This window comes from Lycorma delicatula, chromosome 1 (genome assembly GCF_047948215.1).
Source record: "Lycorma delicatula isolate Av1 chromosome 1, ASM4794821v1, whole genome shotgun sequence".
Classification (NCBI taxonomy): Eukaryota; Metazoa; Arthropoda; class Insecta; order Hemiptera; family Fulgoridae; genus Lycorma; species Lycorma delicatula.
This window is the reverse complement of record NC_134455.1, coordinates 295101873-295123236: the sequence shown is the minus strand read 5'-3', so window position 1 is coordinate 295123236 and position 21364 is coordinate 295101873. Positions and strand designations below refer to the sequence as shown.

Below are 21364 nucleotides of genomic sequence, written 5' to 3'. Positions count from 1 at the left end.
CTATCCAACTGCTTAATCCATTAAAATCCTGTTCGCTTATTGTACAATACCATTATTTATTGGCAAATAGGATGCTAATTTATTCTTCTTTTTCTCCTTACACACCTCTGATGTCTAAATATATATTGTAAAGGATTAAAGGAAATAGTATTATCTCTACCTAACTCTAGTATTAGTAGAAATAAAGTAGTTAGTCGTATATCAAAATACCATATTTTACAGACTACCGACTGAGTAAGAGTGTATGTTCATACATTTCTACATGCATGTTATGATGCTTTGCTGTAGTGAGTGAGTGAATAAATAAATAATATATAAGCACAGAGGAAAGCTTAAGAGATTTAAAAGCTGAACATCAGCTGGTTCACTTTTTCCTATTTAAGTTTCATAAAGTACAAAATGAAAAACATTTTTTCTTATTTACAAGATGAAATTCTGATGGAGTTCGGTTGAATAAAAAATTAAAACAGATCTAAAGTGTAAAATGCAGTTTGTTTCTAACAAAATGTGTAACTTTATAATCTTTTTTTATTTTTATTTTTTTTTTGTCTTCAGTCATTTGACTGGTTTGATGCAGCTCTCCAAGATTCCCTATCTAGTGCTAGTCGTTTCATTTCAGTATACCCTCTACATCCTACATCCCTAACAATTTGTTTTACATATTCCAAACGTGGCCTGCCTACACAATTTTTCCCTTCTACCTGTCCTTCCAAAATTAAAGCGACTATTCCAGGATGCCTTAGTATGTGGCCTATAAGTCTGTCTCTTCTTTTAAGTATATTTTTCCAAATGCTTCTTTCTTCATCTATTTGCCGCAATACCTCCTCATTTGTCACTTTATCCACCCATCTGATTTTTAACATTCTCCTATAGCACCACATTTCAAAAGCTTCTAACCTTTTCTTCTCAGATACTCCGATTGTCCAAGTTTCACTTCCATATAAAGCGACACTCCAAACATACACTTTCAAAAATCTTTTCCTGACATTTAAATTAATTTTTGATGTAAACTATAAGTTGTTTAGGACTTCATCTATGCCGTTCATTGTTTCTTCTAAATCCTTTTTATTCTCGGCTAGAATTACTATATCATCAGCAAATCGTAGCATCTTTATCTTTTCACCTTGTACTGTTACTCCGAATCTAAATTGTTCTTTAACATCATTAACTGCTAGTTCCATGTAAAGATTAAAAAGTAACGGAGATAGGGAACATCCTTGTCGGACTCCCTTTCTTATTATGGCTTCTTTCTTATGTTCTTCAATTGCTACTGTTGCTGTTTGGTTCCTGTACATGTTAGCAATTGTTCTTCTATCTCTGTATTTGAACCCTAATTTTTTTAAAATGCTGAACATTTTATTCCAGTCTACGTTATCGAATGCCTTTTCTAGGTCTATAAACGCCAAGTATGTTGGTTTGTTTTTCTTTAATCTTCCTTCTACTATTAATCTGAGGCCTAAAATTGCTTCCCTTGTCCCTATACTTTTCCTGAAACCAAATTGGTCTTCTCCTAACACTTCCACTCTCCTCTCAATTCTTCTGTATAGAATTCTAGTTAAGATTTTTGATGCATTACTAGTTAAACTAATTGTTCTGTATTCTTCACATTTATCTGCCCCTGATTTCTTTGGTATCATTACTATAACACTTTTTTTGAAGTCTGACGGAAATTCCCCTTTTTCATAAATATTACACACCAGTTTGTATAATCTATCAATCGCCTCCTCCCCTGCACTGCGCAGTAATTCTACAGGTATTCCGTCTATTCCAGGAGCCTTTCTGCCATTTAAATCTTTTAATGCTCTCTTAAATTCAGATCTCAGTATTGTTTCTCCCATTTCATCCTCCTCAACTTCCTCTTCTTCCTCTATAAAACCATTTTCTAATTCATTTCCTCCGTATAACTCTTCAATATATTCCACCCATCTATCGACTTTACCTTTCGTATTATATATAGGTGTACCATCTTTGTTTAACACATTATTAGATTTTAATTTATGTACCCCAAAATTTTCCTTAACTTTCCTGTATGCTCCGTCTATTTTACCAATGTTCATTTCTCTTTCCACTTCTGAACACTTTTCTTTAATCCACTCTTCTTTCGCCAGTTTGCACTTCCTGTTTATAGCATTTCTTAATTGCCGATAGTTCCTTTTACTTTCTTCATCACTAGCATTCTTATATTTTTTATTAAAAACAAAAAAACACTTATATAAAAAAATTGAATGTTTTTTGTGAACATTTTCGAACAAATGTCCAAAATGGCTCCCATTAGTGATCATACAGAGTTAAGCATATTTACATAGTTTGTAAGTGTGCACCATGACAGCAATGTCTATTATATTGATATCTTCAGTAATTAACCTTTTCAAATATTTTTGATTAGTTCAGTTATCCTTTTCTTCAAGAAGAGTATACCCCAACCTCATGTTTTTCTTTATTTAGAAATGAAAGATTTATGATACAAGTTAGCCACTGATTTAATGGAAATAAATCCTTCATAAAAAATTCTTTATGTGGATTTGCCGATATTCTTACAACACTGAACTGGAAATATATTAATGAAAATAACAAAACAAGTCTTGACTTGTTCAATTTGGGGGGAAAAAATTGAAAACTGTTTTGGTAAATTTATTGGTCTTCATAATGTACTGGATCGATTTGTCAGTTTCTGAACAACTCGTACAACGTTTTTTATGGGTTTAAAGAAGTAGCATGAGGATTTTCGTGTGGCTGTTTTCTGAAATCTTGGGTTTTTATTTCTTAGCTTTTGTAGAATCAGGCTTTATTGTTGACCATACTATCATGAATAAAATGAAGGAGCCTTCTGCAAGTTTTATATGGGTCTCTTGTGCAGATAACTCTATACATAGAGGTGTGAAACATGTCTACATATTGCAGAGTCCTGTGAATGATGTAGTTTGATTACCAATAAAGCCAGTTTAAAATATGCAGACAAATTAGAAAATAGAGTCCTATTAAATTACTAATTACAAATTTTTTTTTCATTCACAATATCTAAACTAAAATTAATTCCAAATAAATACTATTTTGACTGTTGCATAAAAGAATCCTGGTAAGTTTTACATTAAAAAGAAGGCCATAGCAATTTTAAAAAAAGACTTCTTTTTTTGCATTAAATGTTATTTATTTATTGTTAATATTTGTTAATTATATTTACATTAGGTGTCATCATTGCAAATAGTTGAAGGTATTGCCTTGACATGAGTCAGGATTAGCAAGTACCACTTACCAGGTTTACTAGAGAAAGTGAAACGTCAGCTCATTTCACTGATTCAGAGAACATAACTCTGATGGCTATTCATATAGGTAAAATTCTTTTCTTGTGCCTCGGACTTTTCAACTTTAGTTTCCTTTTTTCAACTAATATAACTTTTTGTGTTCAAATTTGCAATTTTATAATGCGCAAATTGTTTTCAGTAAGGAAGCATTTCTTTCCTTATTTGCTATTATTTTAATAGATATTAATGTTTATTTTTTTAATATTTATTATTGATATTCCATGAAACTTAATGTCGTTGTAACTTATTTCTTTTTAACTGTATTAATGCAGTGCTGCTTTGAATTGGATTTCCATTCTTATATTGAATTTAACTTAGATTTTTTCCCCTTTAACCATTATTAGATTTTCTTATTTGCTAATATTTAGAGTAAATTTATTTAGTTTTACTTATATAATTGATAATTAAACAATTTATTTAGAGACATGATAAAGATAAACTAAATTAACAATTATTAAGATTTCTACCAAATACACTACAAAATGTAAATAACGATTTACACAACATTATTACAATTACCTAATAATAAGTGTGGGCAGAGAAGTAATATTAACATTCATTAAATTTATAGGTCTACTTGCACTTTGTTGATTTGTAGCATAACTAGGTTTATAATAATAGATCGAGGGTGGTTTTAGTTTGCTCCCCATCACATTTTTGTTTACCTATCTGATTTCATCTCATTACTGAAATTTTCTTTAAAAAAGGTACCTCTGTTTTGATTACTTTATTACATTGATTGAATCGGAGCCTGTGAAAAATTCGCAAAAGAAAACAAAAAATATGCTTTATCAACTGTCTAGTAACTAATCATTTCTCGTAGTCCACACAAAATTTAGGTATTTTTGCACCAATGATTTTCTTATACACCATTTTTAAAATAATAACCGCTTTAGTCAGGAATGATTATTTTAATAGAAATCTTGCATATTCATTTTGATAAGCTAAATAAGAATTGTCCATTAAGAAAAATTGTGTAATAACTAATTTTACAAGTCAACTGTAGTATACAGAAAATAACACTGATAAACATAATTTTTTTTCCTAACATACAATACATGATTTTATCTGTTTTTTGAAGCTGAAAACAAATATGAACTCAGAATCTTCCTATCGCCCACCATTTTTGAAAAATTTTTAAATTTTAATTAAAGGATTTTTCAACATATAGCATTTGAAGCTCCTATATTGTACTTTGTTAGCTATTTTTTTATTGTTTACCTCTGTTAACATATTTTGTTAGCTATAAACAATACTAGACAAAGAATTAAATCATATCATAGTCACATATTATGACAACATATCTAATACGGAAGAGTAAGCCTTCATGGAAAAGATTAATCATGTCTGTGCTGGTCAAAACATGTAGCTGAAAACACAGCTGTTTTTTGTATTAAGCACTGGATTTAGGAATGAATTAATTTTGTTCAGTCTTATTGCTGCCTTAAGTTTGTTAACAGTGTAGTGTCATAATGCCTCAAAATTGTGTAAATGATGTGGTGATGTGATATTTAGTAGTATATGTGGTGAGTTTACCATAAAATCAAGTAGAAAAAACACTACACCTTTTATTAAAAAAGGCATATCATTTGTACTTTCAGTGTAAATTTGGTGATCTGGATAAGACATGAGCTCCTCATATAGTTTGCACTAATTGTTCTGTATATTTAAGAGGATGGCTAAAAGGTACACGTAAGGCTTTGGCATTTGGTGTACCTATGGTTTGGCGTGAACCAAAGGATCATGTAACTGATTGTTACTTTTGTTTAACAAATGTGTCTGGACTTTCTGAAAAATCTAAACATACTGTAAAATATCCTTTCAAAGCTGACAGAAAGAAATTTCTCAGTACTTTAGTAATGAAAATAATTTAGTTTATTGCACAAATATTGATGAGCTTATGTTGCACATAGGACAACTTCATAAACCTGAGAGGACTGGCGCCTTTTCTTAGATTCGTTCAAGTGTAGTTTAAAAGTGGTTCTATTGCACAATGGTAACAAATATCATTTGATACCAATCACTTATGGTATTAATTTGAAAGTGACCTACAATGTAATAAAAGACGATCTTGAAAAAATAAATTATAAAAAACATAGCTGGGACATGTGGTGATTTGAAAGTTATAGCTGTTTTGTTAGGCATGCAGTTAGGCTGTACTAAGTACATGTGTTTTCTTTGCGAATGAGGCAGCTGAGCTAGGGATAAACATAATGTTGCCAAAGAGTGGAAGAAGCAAGACAGCTGAACAAAAAATGGGAAAAATATTATTCATGAGCCCTTACTTGAACTCAAAAAAAATATTTTTACCTCCTCTCAGTATCAAGCTAGGACTAATGAAAAATTGTTTAAAAGTAATGAAAAAGGATAGTCCTGGATTTTTGTACATCAGGCAGAAATTTCTGAATGTAAGTGAAGAAAAAATTAAAGAAGGAATATTTGTTGATCCTCAAATAAGACAGTTGGTCAAAGATGATGTATTTAACTCAATGTTGAATACTGTAGAAGTGCAGCTTCGGCTTCATTTAAAGAGTTTGTAAAAATGTTCTCGGCAAATAAAAATCCAGCAATTATCATGATATTGTTAGTCAACTTCTTACTTCATACAGAGCTGTGGGATGTAATGTCTTTGAAAATACATTTCCTCCACTCACATCTGGATTTTTTCCCAGACAACCTCGAAGACGTGAGTGATGAACACGGTGAATGTCTCCACCAAGACATTTTGGGGATGGAAAGCTGCTGTAAAGGGAAATGGAATACTAACATGCTAGCTGATTACTGTTGGACATTATTTCAGGTTGTACCTGAGGCTATTTATAAAAGAAAAGCATCAGCGAAATCATTCTAGCACAGGTATGGCCATGCAAATTATAAATTTTATGGATTTTAACTATATTTTCCCTTAATTTTTTTTGAAGCGTAATTTATTTAAAACCTAAGGTTAATAGAAAAATTTTATTTACAGATCTGTATGTAATGTACACAAAAAACAGTTCAAGAAATGGTATCACAAGAGAAATATTAAAAAAAATTTTTTTCTTTATCAGTGTAATTACAAATACTTCTTTGTTCCTATTACAAATGTTCATTTTTATATGTAATGCTTTGTTCATTTCAAATACTACTTCATTACCATTGTCATAATCAATAGTTTAATTTCTCTCCGCATTATTTTTATTAAATTCATCAAATTAAACATCAGTTTTATCATTAAAAAAAGAAACAAAAAGCCCAAGTTGGGTAAGGACTATGAGAAAAAATTAGTTATTAGGTAGTTAATAAGAAATGTTTCTAGATTATTTTTTTTTAGGCTTCTAAGTCATCCGTAAAGAATATCTCACCATTTACATTAAGTGATATTATGATTTGTGAAAGATATTGAATACCTAAGTTTTAAACCATTTATAATTGAAAAAGTTGTTTAATTAATTAAAACATTTTCCTTATTTGAAGTTATGGAATACAGCTAATTAAAATGATTAAAGTAAGTCTTTTTTACTCCTATAAAAGCTTTTGGCTCTTTGTTGTTAATGGTCATTGATAAAAAAAATTCCAAACCTGAGATCCAGTAGTTGAGACCATGCTTTTTCTGTGTATCAGTTAGTTTACTTAATAAGTGAACTACCATGGAACTATTACTAATAAAAAAAAACTTAAAGAAAGGAGCTTAAAATAAAAAAAAAAACAGTTTTTTCCAGCTGAATTTAAAGCATTAAAATAATACCTTATAGATTTAATGATGCATTTATTCTAAGTGAAGATAGAATTTAATTTAAAAAAGATTATAATAAGAAATTCATAAGGAGTGCAGTGAATGATGCTTGTTGCCACATTATATTTAATGGCACACTGTTTACACAAAGTATTCAGTTCTTAATAGTTACTATTTCTTGTAAAGGTCCGTTATTGGAGGTTACACCTTGTTAAGAAGAAATGATTTTTGGAACTAACTTTTGTAATATCATATATTAGTTATCTTGTTAATTTTATTTCATTATATAATAATTTTCTTCTTTTTTTTGTTTCCACAGCGTCAAGGTTTGTGCTTAACTAAGAAAAAAAACTATTATTTTAAAATTTGTAATAATTAATACGCCAATAGAAATTTACCTTCAATTATTATTATTATTAATAATTGGCATCAAAAAGATTATTAATTCTATCTGTATGTTTTTTTTTAATTTTAATTTTTTATTCTTATGGAAAGTGTGTATGGTTATCCTGTAGTAAGTTTCTTCCAGACAGCAAGTAAAACATTATATATGTTTTGAAGGTATTGTCATTTTTTGTTGTCATCATCATTGCTTATTCTTGGAATTTTATTGTCTGTTGCCTGATGACCCTCTGATATTCAAAGTACTTTTTTCTTGAATGTTGAAGAAGAATAATTCAAATGCTTTGTTAAAAAAATTAAATATATACCTAATTAAATATACCTTACATAGGGGCTTAGCTTATACTCTGTAACAAACCTTTTCATTAAGAGAACATTTCTGTTAATTTCTTAATTCTTTTTATTTTTAAAAAAGCTGATTTCTCAACTTTTTCATTTTTTTTACAAATAGTTTTTTTCTAAACCAATTTATATTTTCAATAACCATAAAATAGAAAAATAAAATAAGAAAATAAAATAGATTACAAAAAATAGTATTAAATATTAAACAACAATAACTTTTTAACTATTAGTATTTATCAGATTTCAGTTCTTTAAAGTTACTAGTCCTCAGATTAAGAATTAGTAAGTTGGTAATAGTTTGCAACTGGTATCCATCTCTGTAAGTTGAAATAAATAAAAAATAATAAAAAAAAATTATTTTTTATTCTTTGCAATTGTTGAAATTGTTTTTATTTATTTTTAAGTTTATTTTATTCATTCAAATTTTTTTAATCTTTTTAGAACATTAAATTTATGTTGTTTTTCTCAGCTTGTCATTATAAAAAAATTAATTCATAGCTTCAATTTCAAATAATACTGTATAATACAGGATTTAGAAATTCAGAAATAAGACAGACATTATTATAACATTTTTTCTGTAAGTGTTTTCAAGGTCTGGTTTTCACAAAACTTTTCTAAAAATATGATTTATTGTTCTGGGCAAAACACATTGCCATTATATTTCAAAACTTTAGTATTATAAAAATTAGGTAGCTGCTGGTAAATATTTATCAATATGTGTCCATGAAGCTGTGCAACTAAAACATTTAAAACTGACACATCACACCACAATATTTAAATAAAATCTGTTACATCAGTAATTATATATTAAACAAGTTGCTAAATGACTATTATTATTATTATTATTATTATTGCACTTTGTGGTCATTAACTTATATGATTCATTCTCAAAACAAAAAGTATATATAACTAGTTAGGTGTTCATCAATGCATTAGCAATTAGCTCATTCTTTTTTACTTTGTATTTCAGTTACACAAGATTTTTAATTTCTGCTGAAAATTTTACATCACTTTAGAACTAAAGTGATTGATTATTATTGTTTATTTAGGCTTAAATTGCAGTTGGCAGTTAGGTATGATGTATGTGTAATGAAATAATACTCTTACTATCTAATCAAGTAAATTATTACAAACATTGATTTCAGATCACATTTTTACAGAATAGAAATTGCTTATCAATAAAATAAATCTGCTAAAATTAGTTTCAGATTAATTGTAATTAACGTGAAAACCATCAAACCATAGAGGTTTAAAGTTTACATTTAATGAATTTATTGATGGTGCACTTAACAAAATATCAGGAAATATCTCTGAATTATTAAAAAAGTCAGTTCTTGTAAGTTAGGATTGAAAGTTACTGTATTTTACTTAAATATTTATTATGAAAGAAAAAACTTGCATTTGAAAATTTATACATACTAACTACTTGTTGAAAAAAATTTGATTTTATTCTGTATCGAACCTTATTTTCTGCATTGTTTTTAGGAGGTCAATTTATAGAAAACCTCTAGGAATTACATCCTAATTCTTTTTTTTTTAAGAATAATTTTTCATATTTTTAACCTTTTTTTAATATAATAAGTAAAATTGTATGTAATTGATAATCCCTGTTTTATTTTGCCTATTTCTCTGGTTGTGCCATTTTAAAGTATTATACATTTCATAATTTTTAAAAGATAAAATTAAAAATTGCTGTTTATTTATCTGTAATTTTAAATTGTTTTCCCATGATCAGTTTAAATATGACAGCTAACTAAAAAAAAAGCTGCTGGCTTTGCCAGCAAAGTTAAAGTATTTAATTATTTGCAAATAAAGAATCATGTAAAAAAATTATTTTATACTTTTATGTTAAATTTTTGGTGCAGGACTCATGGTGTCCTCATCTCCCTGTTTTCACCAAAATTAAATGACATCAATGATCCATAATCATATAAAATTTTATAAAAATCGATTAATCCAATCTGAAGATATCATACAAAAATTCACTATTTTTGAATGAAATTGTCCAAATATGTAACCAAAATTATATACTAATATAATGGAATCATCTAATTAGCACAAGAATGTAATTTGGAATCTGTAATTTCAGTTATAGAATAATGGTTCTGAAGGAAAGAAAAATTCCATTAAAATTGCTGATAATCTCAGTTGTTTGTCAGAAAAAAGTACTGTCATTTCACAGTGTTCTTCATCAGAGCAGCTGTTCAGAGAAGTACCAAAGTCTGTACTCTATTCTACCTGGACTGAGTTCAGTGATCTTAGATCATGATTCTAATCGCTTTATCACCTGTCAGATTCAAGTTTTTTATGGTATAATAATTTTATTAACTCCTAAACAAGAATCCAGCTATCCCCAAGTTATTTTTTACTACTAATTTAGATTACCATTTTATTACTAATTTAGATTCTGTATTAATGCAATTTATTATGCGTGCTTTTAAAGAATAATTAAATCTGTTTTATGAATTACTTTTTAATAAAAAAAATCATTAAGTTGAATAGTTACTCATATATTTTACTTAAGCTCGGTGGTGAGAGTGCCGTTTTTCCTCTTTTATACTTCTTGATTTGAACATTTATAACTAACAATCCTTTTAATATATATTATTTAAATTTTTTTCTGACTGAGAGGAAAGTAATGTTGTATTTAATAATAATATTCAAGCGCGTAACTCCAAAAATGTTCCATTGATTTTTGTAAAACTGGTATAAAAATAATTGTCTTAATCTGGTGAGTGATACTAGATTTTAAAAAAATAAATGGACTTTTGGAATTTTTCCCAATTGGAAAATGTAATCAAAAAAGAGGATTTTAAACCAAATTAGTCACACTTCAGGAATATTATTTAATGAAATAATATAATTGAATTCTTATTGTCTACATAATTTTAATACTGAAATGCATTTAATCTTAATGTTTTATTATATTATATAATAAGGATGAGAATTTTCAACAAAAAAGTTAGTTGTAGTAAAATATTTTTGAAAATTTCTCGAGTAATTAACTAACTATCTGTTTGTTGTTTTTTTACTTATCAGTAAGTTGTAGCTTATTGAGAAAAAAAATGTATATAATACCTCATCTGTAGAACTTGATTTCTTAAATTTGGTTGAGACTTATTAATATTTAAAGAAATTAAAAACTGTTTGTTTGTTTTTTTAGTCCATTATTAGGTTAGTTCTGTTATTTTTAACTGTTTATTTAACTATTTATGAAAAGAACTAATGTAAAGAAACAAAAACTGAGTGGATGTAAAGCTCTCTGGTTTGGAGGATTATGTATTATTTTTTTTTAATTCACTGTTATTGTATCCAAGATAGGTATAATAAATAATTTTAATTTACTCATATGACTGCATTGTTCCAATATTAGATTTATCTGTTTCAGATTTTATGAAACATCAACAAAAGATTTTTGAGATAATGGAATATCATACATATTATAAGATTATATTAGTATTTTAATATTCAATAATTTTAAATAATGAGATCTTGGTTTTTTTTTTTTTTTTGTCTTCAGTCATTTGACTGGTTTGATGCAGCTCTCCAAGATTCCCTATCTAGTGCTAGTCGTTTCATTTCAGTATACCCTCTACATCCTACATCCCTAACAATTTGTTTTACATATTCCAAACATGGCCTGCCTACACAATTTTTCCCTTCTACCTGTCCTTCCAATATTAAGGCGACTATTCCAGGATGCCTTAGTATGTGGCCTATAAGTCTGTCTCTTCTTTTAACTATATTTTTCCAAATGCTTCTTACTTCATCTATTTGCCGCAATACCTCTTCATTTGTCACTTTATCCACCCATCTGATTTTTAACATTCTCCTATAGCACCACATTTCAAAAGCTTCTAATCTTTTCTTCTCAGATACTCCGATCGTCCAAGTTTCACTTCCATATAAAGCGACACTCCAAACATACACTTTCAAAAATCTTTTCCTGACATTTAAATTAATTTTTGACGTAAACAAATTATATTTCTTACTGAAGGCTCGTTTAGCTTGTGCTATTCAGCATTTTATATCGCTCCTGCTTCGTCCATCTTTAGTAATGTTACTTCCCAAATAACAAAATTCTTCTACCTCCATAATCTTTTCTCCTCCTATTTTCACATTCAGCGGTCCATCTTTGTTATTTCTACTACATTTCATTACTTTTGTTTTGCTCTTGCTTATTTTCATGCGATAGTTCTTGCGTAGGACTTCATCTATGCCGTTCATTGTTTCTTCTAAATCCTTTTTACTCTTGGCTAGAATTACTATATCATCAGCAAATCGTAGCATCTTTATCTTTTCACCTTGTACTGTTACTCCGAATCTAAATTGTTCTTTAACATCATTAACTGCTAGTTCCATGTAAAGATTAAAAAGTAACGGAGATAGGGAACATCCTTGTCGGACTCCCTTTCTTATTAGGGCTTCTTTCTTATGTTCTTCAATTGTTATTGTTGCTGTTTGGTTCCTGTACATGTTAGCAATTGTTCTTCTATCTCTGTATTTGAACCCTAATTTTTTTAAAATGCTGAACATTTTATTCCAGTCTACGTTATCGAAAGCCTTTTCTAGGTCTATAAACGCCAAGTATGTTGGTTTGTTTTTCTTTAATCTTCCTTCTACTATTAATCTGAGGCCTAAAATTGCTTCCCTTGTCCCTATACTTTTCCTGAAACCAAATTGGTCTTCTCCTAACACTTCTTCCACTCTCCTCTCAATTCTTCTGTATAAAATTCTAGTTAAGATTTTTGATGCATGACTAGTTAAACTAATTATTCTGTATTCTTCACATTTATCTGCCCCTGCTTTCTTTGGTATCATAACTATAACACTTTTTTTGAAGTCTGATGGAAATTCCCCATTTTCATAAATATTACACACCAGTTTGTATAATCTATCAATCGCTTCCTCACCTGCACTGCGCAGTAATTCTACAGGTATTCCGTCTATTCCAGGAGCCTTTCTGCCATTTAAATCTTTTAATGCTCTCTTAAATTCAGATCTCAGTATTGTTTCTCCCATTTCATCCTCCTCAACTTCCTCTTCTTCCTCTATAACACCATTTTCTAATTCATTTCCTCCGTATAACTCTTCAATATATTCCACCCATCTATCAACTTTACCTTTCGTATTATATATTGGTGTACCATCTTTGTTTAACACATTATTAGATTTTAATTTATGTACCCCAAAATTTTCCTTAACTTTCCTGTATGCTCCGTCTATTTTACCAATGTTCATTTCTCTTTCCACTTCTGAACACTTTTCTTTAATCCACTCTTCTTGCACCAGTTTGCACTTCCTGTTTATAGCATTTCTTAATTTCCGATAGTTCCTTTTACTTTCTTCATCACTAGCATTCTTATATTTTCTACGTTCATCCATCAGCTGCAATATATCGTCTGAAACCCAAGGTTTTCTACCGGTTCTCTTTTTTCCGCCTAAGTTTGCTTCTGCTGATTTAAGAATTTCCTTTTTAACATTCTCCCATTCTTCTTCTATATTTTCTACCTTATCTTTTTTACTCAGACCTCTGGCGATGTCCTCCTCAAAAATCCTCTTTACCTCCTCTTCCTCAAGCTTCTCTAAATTCCACCGATTCATCTCACACCTTTTCTTCAGGTTTTTAAACCCCAATCTACATTTCATTATCACCAAATTATGGTCGCTATCAATGTCTACTCCAGGGTAAGTTTTGCAGTCAACGAGTTGATTTCTAAATCTTTGCTTAACCATGATATAATCTATCTGATACCTTCCAGTATCGCCTGGCTTTTTCCAAGTGTATATTCTTCTATTATGATTTTTAAATTGGGTGTTGGCAATTACTAAATTATACTTCGTGCAAAATTCTATAAGTCGGTCCCCTCTTTCATTCCTTTTGCCCAGCCCGTATTCACCCACTATATTTCCTTTCTTGCCTTTTCCAATGCTTGCATTCCAATCTCCAACTATTATTAAATTTTCATCTCCTTTTACGTGTTTAATTGCTTCATCAATCTCTTTGTATACACACTCTACCTCATCATCATCATGGGCGCTTGTAGGCATATAGACGTTAACAATCGTTGTCGGTTTAGGTTTTGATTTTATCCTTATTACAATGATTCTATCGCTATGCGTTTTGAAATACTCCACTCTCCTCCCTATCTTCTTGTTCATCACGAAACCTACTCCTGCCTGCCCATTATTTGACGCTGAGTTAATTACTCTAAAATCACCTGACCAAAAGTCGCCTTCCTCTTCCCACCGAACCTCACTAATTCCTACTATATCCACATTTGTCCTACCCATTTCCCTTTTTAAATTTTCTAGCCTACCAACCTTTTTCAAGCTTCTAACATTCCACGCTCCGACTCGTAGAATGTTATTTTTTAATTTTCTGGTGACCCCTTCCTTAGTAGTCCCCACCCGGAGATCCGAACGGGGGACTATTTTACCTCCGAAATATTTTACCAAGGAAGGCGCCTCCATTATTGCTATGTGAAAATGCAGAGAGCCACATTTTCTTGGAAAAAAAGCAGCTGTAGTTTTCCATTGCTTTCAGCTGCGCAGTACTCAGAGGACTGAGTGATGTTGATACGGCCGTTTAAGTCGTCCTGACTCACGCCCCTAACAACTACTGAAAGAGCTGCTGCCCTCTTTCAGGAATCATTCCTTAGTCTGGCTCTCAACAGATACCTCTCCGATATGGTTGCACCTTCGGTCCAGCTACTCTGTATCCCTGAGCACTCAAGCCCCCTCACCAACGTCAAGGTCTCATGATTCATAGAGGAGGGAAATCTTGATAGTGGATCATAATATATGAAACATACTCAGTCTAACAACCCAAAAACAAGTCATAAAAATTTTAGTTTTCAATTTACTATGTATATATAATATTAACTTTATGTGCATCCACATTCATATTTAATATAAATGTTTCTTATATTCAAAACTAATCTATTTTTTATATTTAGGGTATTACATTTAAATTATTAATGCAAATTTTGTATCAGAATCAAATACTAAGTGATAGTCATGATAAACAAATAAAATGTACTTTGAATATGTATTTTTTTTTCAAAATTAGGAAATAATTTTTATTTCAAAAATGTTTCACCCAAAGTATTTGGAAGAAACTTCTACATTACCACAAGAAGAATTTCCTGGGCATAATAGTAAAAAGTTATCAAAGTAGGTATGTTAGGCAAAATGTGTTGATAAAGCACTTTCTAAAAAAAAAGTGAAGTCGAGGTTAAAAACTTGCTTTTTTCATAAAGTCCTTTAAAAAAGTCTGTTAATTTCTTTACTACTCTCATGAAAATGATCTCAGAATTCTCATAAAAATAACCAAAATAAAGTAACAGCCTGTATCTTTGATCTTGTCCCAGTTGAGTTAATTCTTTTAAAACCAAATTGTTCAAATCACTTTCTGTACTATTTCGCTTTTTTTTATCAGATTCATGAGCAGTGTATTGTGCAAGATGAATTAAAAGTTATGTGACTTGTAGAAATTTTTTTTTGTTTTGTCCATATGCCTGGTGAACAGTTTGAACAGTCACTGTTTAAGTATAGTCACATATTTGTTTGTTACTGATCAGTAAGTTAGGCTAGGTGTTGTTCCAAATAAAAAGTGTACAGTAAGTAATAGTTCATTTAACATCTAATTTTCCTATAACTGTAAGGTTTCATTTGTTACATACATCAGATAAAGGGTCGTAACAATGCTTACCAGTAGTCTTAATCTATTATTGCTAATTCAACTTCAGAAATTAAAAGAGATATTTTTTTGCTTTTCAAGGTTTTTTTATACATATTTTTGTTTTCTGCTTTTGATGTAATTGCACATGATAAATGTATTTATCTTGAAGAGATTTTATTGAAAGTAAAACAACAATTCTTTAGTGAACTATTTTAGTTACTTCAGTTGTTAGCAAACAAAAATTTAATGAAGTATTTTACCAGTTTCAGTTAATGAGAAAAATCAGTTAGATTTATTTGTTTAATGTAATGTATTGCTTACACGTTTACTCTGTTTACTCTTGTCTCACTATTTTAATACTCAGTCATGCGTGCTAAAAAGCACATTATGACCAATGTTGTTGTTAACTGTTAGTTGATTTAAGTGTTATTTTCTGCTTTCCTTGCATTATCACTCTAACATTCGTAGTTGATGTATTTTGGAGTATCTCCATTGTCAAAACTGCTTTTAGCACTTTTATAAAATGATCATTAAAGAAATTTGATAGATAATAAGATATGATCATAAGAAATAAAATGATCACTCTGATGATGTGAGTGCCAAAGTTAGTTTTGAGAATGGAGGTACTCTAAAATTCAACAACTGCAAATGTAGAGTGACACTACTAAGAAGGGCAGAAAATATCATTCAAATCAGTTATGATAATTCTAGCAGAAATATGAAATATTGTGAAAACTTTAACTGTGAGTTCCCTTATTGAAAGACTTGCTCGTAGCAAAAGTCTCAGTTTAATTTTAAATATATATTTGTAAACACATTTTATATTATTGCACTTTTAATGTTTGATTGCCATGTCATTTTGATACTTACTACATCAACATAAAATGGATGATTGCATAATGTAAAATAACAGCGATTTCAGCTACTGAGAAGTATCTCATTGCAATAATAAAATAATTATTTTTTCACCTATGTAAGACATTAAATCTTGAATCACACACTGTAGTCTCACTCTTTCATCGGACTCTAGTATGCGTTAATATACATACAAAAACTACAAAAAAAATAAACATATACTAAATATATTATGATAAAATAAACGCTGACATATTTATTAAATGGATTTTCATATGAATGTAGTTGTGTAAGTTTTAAATTAATTAATTGTGTTATTAATATAATGATAATAATGATTTTTATTGTTTTAAATATTTTAGAGCCTTGTGATTATGGTTCATCACCTGTTGTTGAGCTCAATGCAATATTGTCACGCTTAGAGGATATCACATCTCGTTTAGAAAAGACTGTATCTACTCCTTCTGGTAAACAAACCACAACTATTGGTAAGAAAATTATTCTTCAGTAATTTTATTCATTATTATTATTATTATAGGCTATTTGTTTTATAATATTATGTTAATACCAAATAATTATAAAAATAACTCTTCAAAAGACTGTTTGACAGAAACAGAAAAATTCTGGGATCTACTCAACGTGACTATAAATAACATCCCCATAAACTATGTTTAACAATTATTCAAAGACTTAAATGCTCAACTAGGCAGAGAAAGAAGGTACCGCGACATCATCGGAAAATGTTCAACCCAAAAGAAAACAAACAAAACTGGACAGAGACTCATTGATCTCTGCAGAAACCACAAACTCGAACTCCACATATTTCAAGAGGAAACCTCAAAAACTCAAAACCTGGAAACACCCAAACTACACTAAAGGAGAATGACAACTAGAGCATGTCTTCATAGACAAACACCACCACAAGGAGATCTGCAACATAAAAGTCCTCCAAGGAGTAGACAGACACAGGCTCAGACCACTTTGTAATTAAAATTAAATTTACTCTCCAAAGAAAGCAACAAAACCAAGCCCCTAAAACTGAAAGAAAGATGGACCGACCCAACTAATAAAGAATGAAAATTACCAAAAAGCAACCGAAAAAATAACAATCACTGATAAACTCGAAGATCTAGTCAATACCTTAAACAAATCGTAGAAGAATTAGCCCCAATAAAATCCCATAAAAAACATCAATGGTGGAACAGCAAATGTGACAAAACAATGGAGAAGAGACATCAAGCATAGCTATTTCACCAGTTCCAAAAATCAGAAACACCTTTCCAAAATCTAGTAAAACAAAGAAAAAAAGCACCTGAACACTAAGGAGAATAAAAAGACAACACCATAAAGTAGAAAAACTACTACAAAACCTTAAAAAATCAGCTCCAAAAATATGAACCCCCAACCCTACTAATAAAGAATGAAAATGGTAAAAAGGCCCATAACAATAAAGACAATGCTGAAATCCTAGCTAAATATTTCAACAAACACCTCAATTGTGAAGAACCAATAGAACTCCTAAACTTCAACACCCCAGTAACAACACCAGCAGAAACCATCAACCTCCCACAATAAAAGAAGTCTACCTAACACTGAAAGAGATGAAAATTACAAAACAGCAGAAGTTCACACTTATGTAGAGATGTAGAAACATGCTGGAAGATCAGCAAAAATTAACCTTCATCAACAGTTTGTCAACATCTGGATCAAGGAAGAACTACCAAAACATTGGACGACAGCCCTCATCCATCCTGTACACAAAAAAAAACAAAACAGACCCTAACAATTACAGGAGAATCTCACTCCTAGACACAACATCAAGAATCACCCTCAACAGGATCGGTTCAAAACTTGAGAAAGAACTAGGAGAATACCAGGGAGGTTTCAGACCCTGGAGAAGCTGTCCAGACTAGATCATGAGTCTCAAACTAATAATGGATTACAGCAAGAAAAGAAACAGAGACATGGTAATAAAATTTGTAAATTTCAAGAAATTTCTACTAAAAATTACATAAGACACCTTGGATTATATGCCAAATTAATAAACATGATAAAACTGACCCTCGCAAACACTAAGTCAAAGATAAAATTCAGAGGGAAGCTCTCAGAACAATTGGAGATCATAACAGGACTGCTCCAAGGTGATGGGTTCTCACTGCTATTATTCAATTGCGTTCTAGAAATGTTAATAAGGGAATGGGTTAAAAAATTCCCCCAAAAGTAAAAATAGGCTAAAAGATATAATAAACTATCTTGGTTTCACTGATGATTTTGCACTGCTAGCAAACGACATCAACAATACTAAATGACAGATATTAGAACTTCATAAAATTGGCCTCAAAATATCATTAGAAAAGACAGAAATTATGCCCCAAAAGCCAACATGTAGTAAACATAAATGGTAATAAAATCAAAATAGTGTAACCCAATTTATACATCTCAGAGAAATAACGAACAACCTAAATGAAAAAATCTTGATCCAAATAAGAAAAACAAATTAGATAAAGCTCAAAATTAACCTGGTATATTTACAATAAAAAATGCCTATCAATAAATGCAAAACTAAGACCACAGCACAGTTATAAACCCAGAAGCCACTTATACAGTAGAAACACTCTTCCACCTGAACGTACAATTATAAGACAGACAGGTTCCAGAAAATCGAAAGAAGAATTGGGAAAACTTGCATCAATAATAAATACCAGAAAGACAGGCAGTGGTGGATTTTGCCCAATAAAGTCATGTACATAGAGTTAGAGAACCCATCACTGATACCATGTGTAAGAGGAGACTAAGATTCTTTTGACATATCATGGGGTTGCAAGATTCAAAACTTTGAAAACAGCTGGTTCAGTACAATCTCGACTTGAAAAACAAAAACTGAATGCATGCAAATGGACCTGAATAAGAGAGGACCTGAAGGAATTTGGCCTTACACTAGAAGACACCACAGATAAGATAAAAAGAAAATCAAGAACAAAAACGCACAAGAAAAAACTCACAACCCGAATATTTTCAACACTAGAAAGGACACAAAGTTGGAAACGTATGAAAATACTACAAAACCTAATTGGACTGCAAGGAGGACCTAGGAGGACTGCAAGGCCCAAACAGTCCTATCATAGAGACTTGGATAGTGGATTGAATAAAGTGATCCTATGTGGTCATAAAAGGTAATAATAATAATAATTGATTTTATGAAAAATTTGATAAAACAAGCAAATTTCAAATTTTTCTGCTTTTCTATTTTATTTTATTTATGTTTTGTTAATCAGTATATTTGGTTAATTATAATGTAAAAATTTATTCATAGATCTCAGTTTATTATTTACCAATTTAACTCCCAAAATTTTATTTAATATCTATCTTTCCTTTATTTAAGGTTATCTTGATGATATTTTTAAGCTTGAATTTTATTAAATTTTTTTTTAACCATTTATTTTCCTTACTATGTAAAAATGGTTGTTTTAGTATTAGCAAATAATTTAATCAAATTAATACTTCCGGATTTATAAAATCTAATTAATTCATTTTGCTTTTGAATTTAGAGCTATTAAACACTATTTATGTTTTGAAAGATAACATTTCTATCATTATGAAATTTTATCGTTAGTTTTTATGAGGTAGTTTCATTCATTTTATATAAAATGTAAAAACATCAAGTTCTTTGGTGTTTTTTCCTTTTTTGTTTTTGTGTAAAAATATCAAGTACTTTTTAACATATTTTATAATTATTGTTGTAAAATTATGTTGTAGTATTCATTGGAATAGCCCGTATTTTGAAACGCATAACCGTTTACGTCCCACTTTTCAGTAATGGAGAATGAAAATTTAAAGTATGTAGACTGTTAAAAAAAAGTTTTAACCGAAAAAATTTCAAATGAAATATTTTATGCTTTGAATTAATGTATGAATAAATGTTGGCCATTATAATTATTGTTGTACATTAAACTGTAGTGGATATTACTTTTCTTTTTGTATCTTTAATACTACAGAATTTTTTTATCACAACAAATAAACATTTTAATTTTAATATTTTACATATTATTTTGTTCTTACTAACATATAATAGTAAATTATTATTTTTGATAAATCATAATACCATATTAAATTCTGGAATATGTGCATCCAGTTTTTAAGACTTGGAAACTGGGAAAGATTTTTCAATTGTTAAATCAGTACTTGAAAAGAAAGTTGTGTTGGTAATTGATAAATATTAAAAAAATTTAGTGAAAGTTTAATAATAAGTGTAGATTGGAATGCAAGCATCAGAAAAGGAATGGAAGGAAATATTGTAGCTGAGTACACTCTGGGCAAAAGAAATGAAAGAGGGGACTAACTTATTGAGTTTTGCATGAAGTATTGTCAAAGTTTAAAGATTATAATAGAAGAATATACTCATGGAAAAGACAGATGATTCTGGAAGGAATCAGATAGATTATATAATGGTTGATAGCAACCATAACTTAGTGATAATAAAATGTAGATTGAGGTTTAAAATCCAGAACAAAAGGTGTCAGACGCATCGGTGGAATTTAGAAAAGCTTTAGGGAAAGGAGGTAAAGAAGATCTTTGGGGAGGACATCGCAAGAGGTCTGAATAAAAAAATTAAGGTAGAAAGTATAGAGGAAGGATGGGAGAATGTTAAAAAGGAAATTCTTAAAACTGCAGAAGCAAACTTACATGGAACAAAGAGAACTGGTTAGATATCTTGCAACTACGAGGATATATTGCAGTTGATGGATAAGCATAGAAAGTATAAAAATGAGAGTGATGAAAAAGGTAAAAGGATCTATCGACAATTAAGAAATTCTATAAACAGCAAGTGCAAATTAACAAAAGCAGAGTGGATTAAAGAATGATCAGAAATGGAAAGAGGAATGATGATTGGTGAAATAAACTGAGCACTCTGGAAAGTTAAGAAGAATTTAGTGGTACATACGTTAAAATCTAATAATGGTTAAATAAAATGGTACACCAATTTGTAATATGAGAGAAAAAATTGATAGGTTTGTTGAATATATTAAAGAGTTATACAGAGAAAATCAATTAGAAACTGGTGTT

General features: G+C 29.8%; 1 protein-coding gene across 2 annotated transcripts in view; it reads left to right on the top strand.

Annotated features, from left to right (window-relative positions):
- LOC142333070 (adenylyl cyclase-associated protein 1-like) overlaps positions 1-21364 on the top strand; it is a 160148-nt gene that overhangs the window by 80009 nt on the left and 58775 nt on the right. For both annotated transcript variants that reach the window (XM_075379898.1, XM_075379902.1), the window contains one exon: positions 16663-16788. In XM_075379898.1, coding sequence (XP_075236013.1) covers positions 16663-16788 — 126 coding nt within the window. The remainder of the gene's footprint in view (positions 1-16662; positions 16789-21364) is intronic.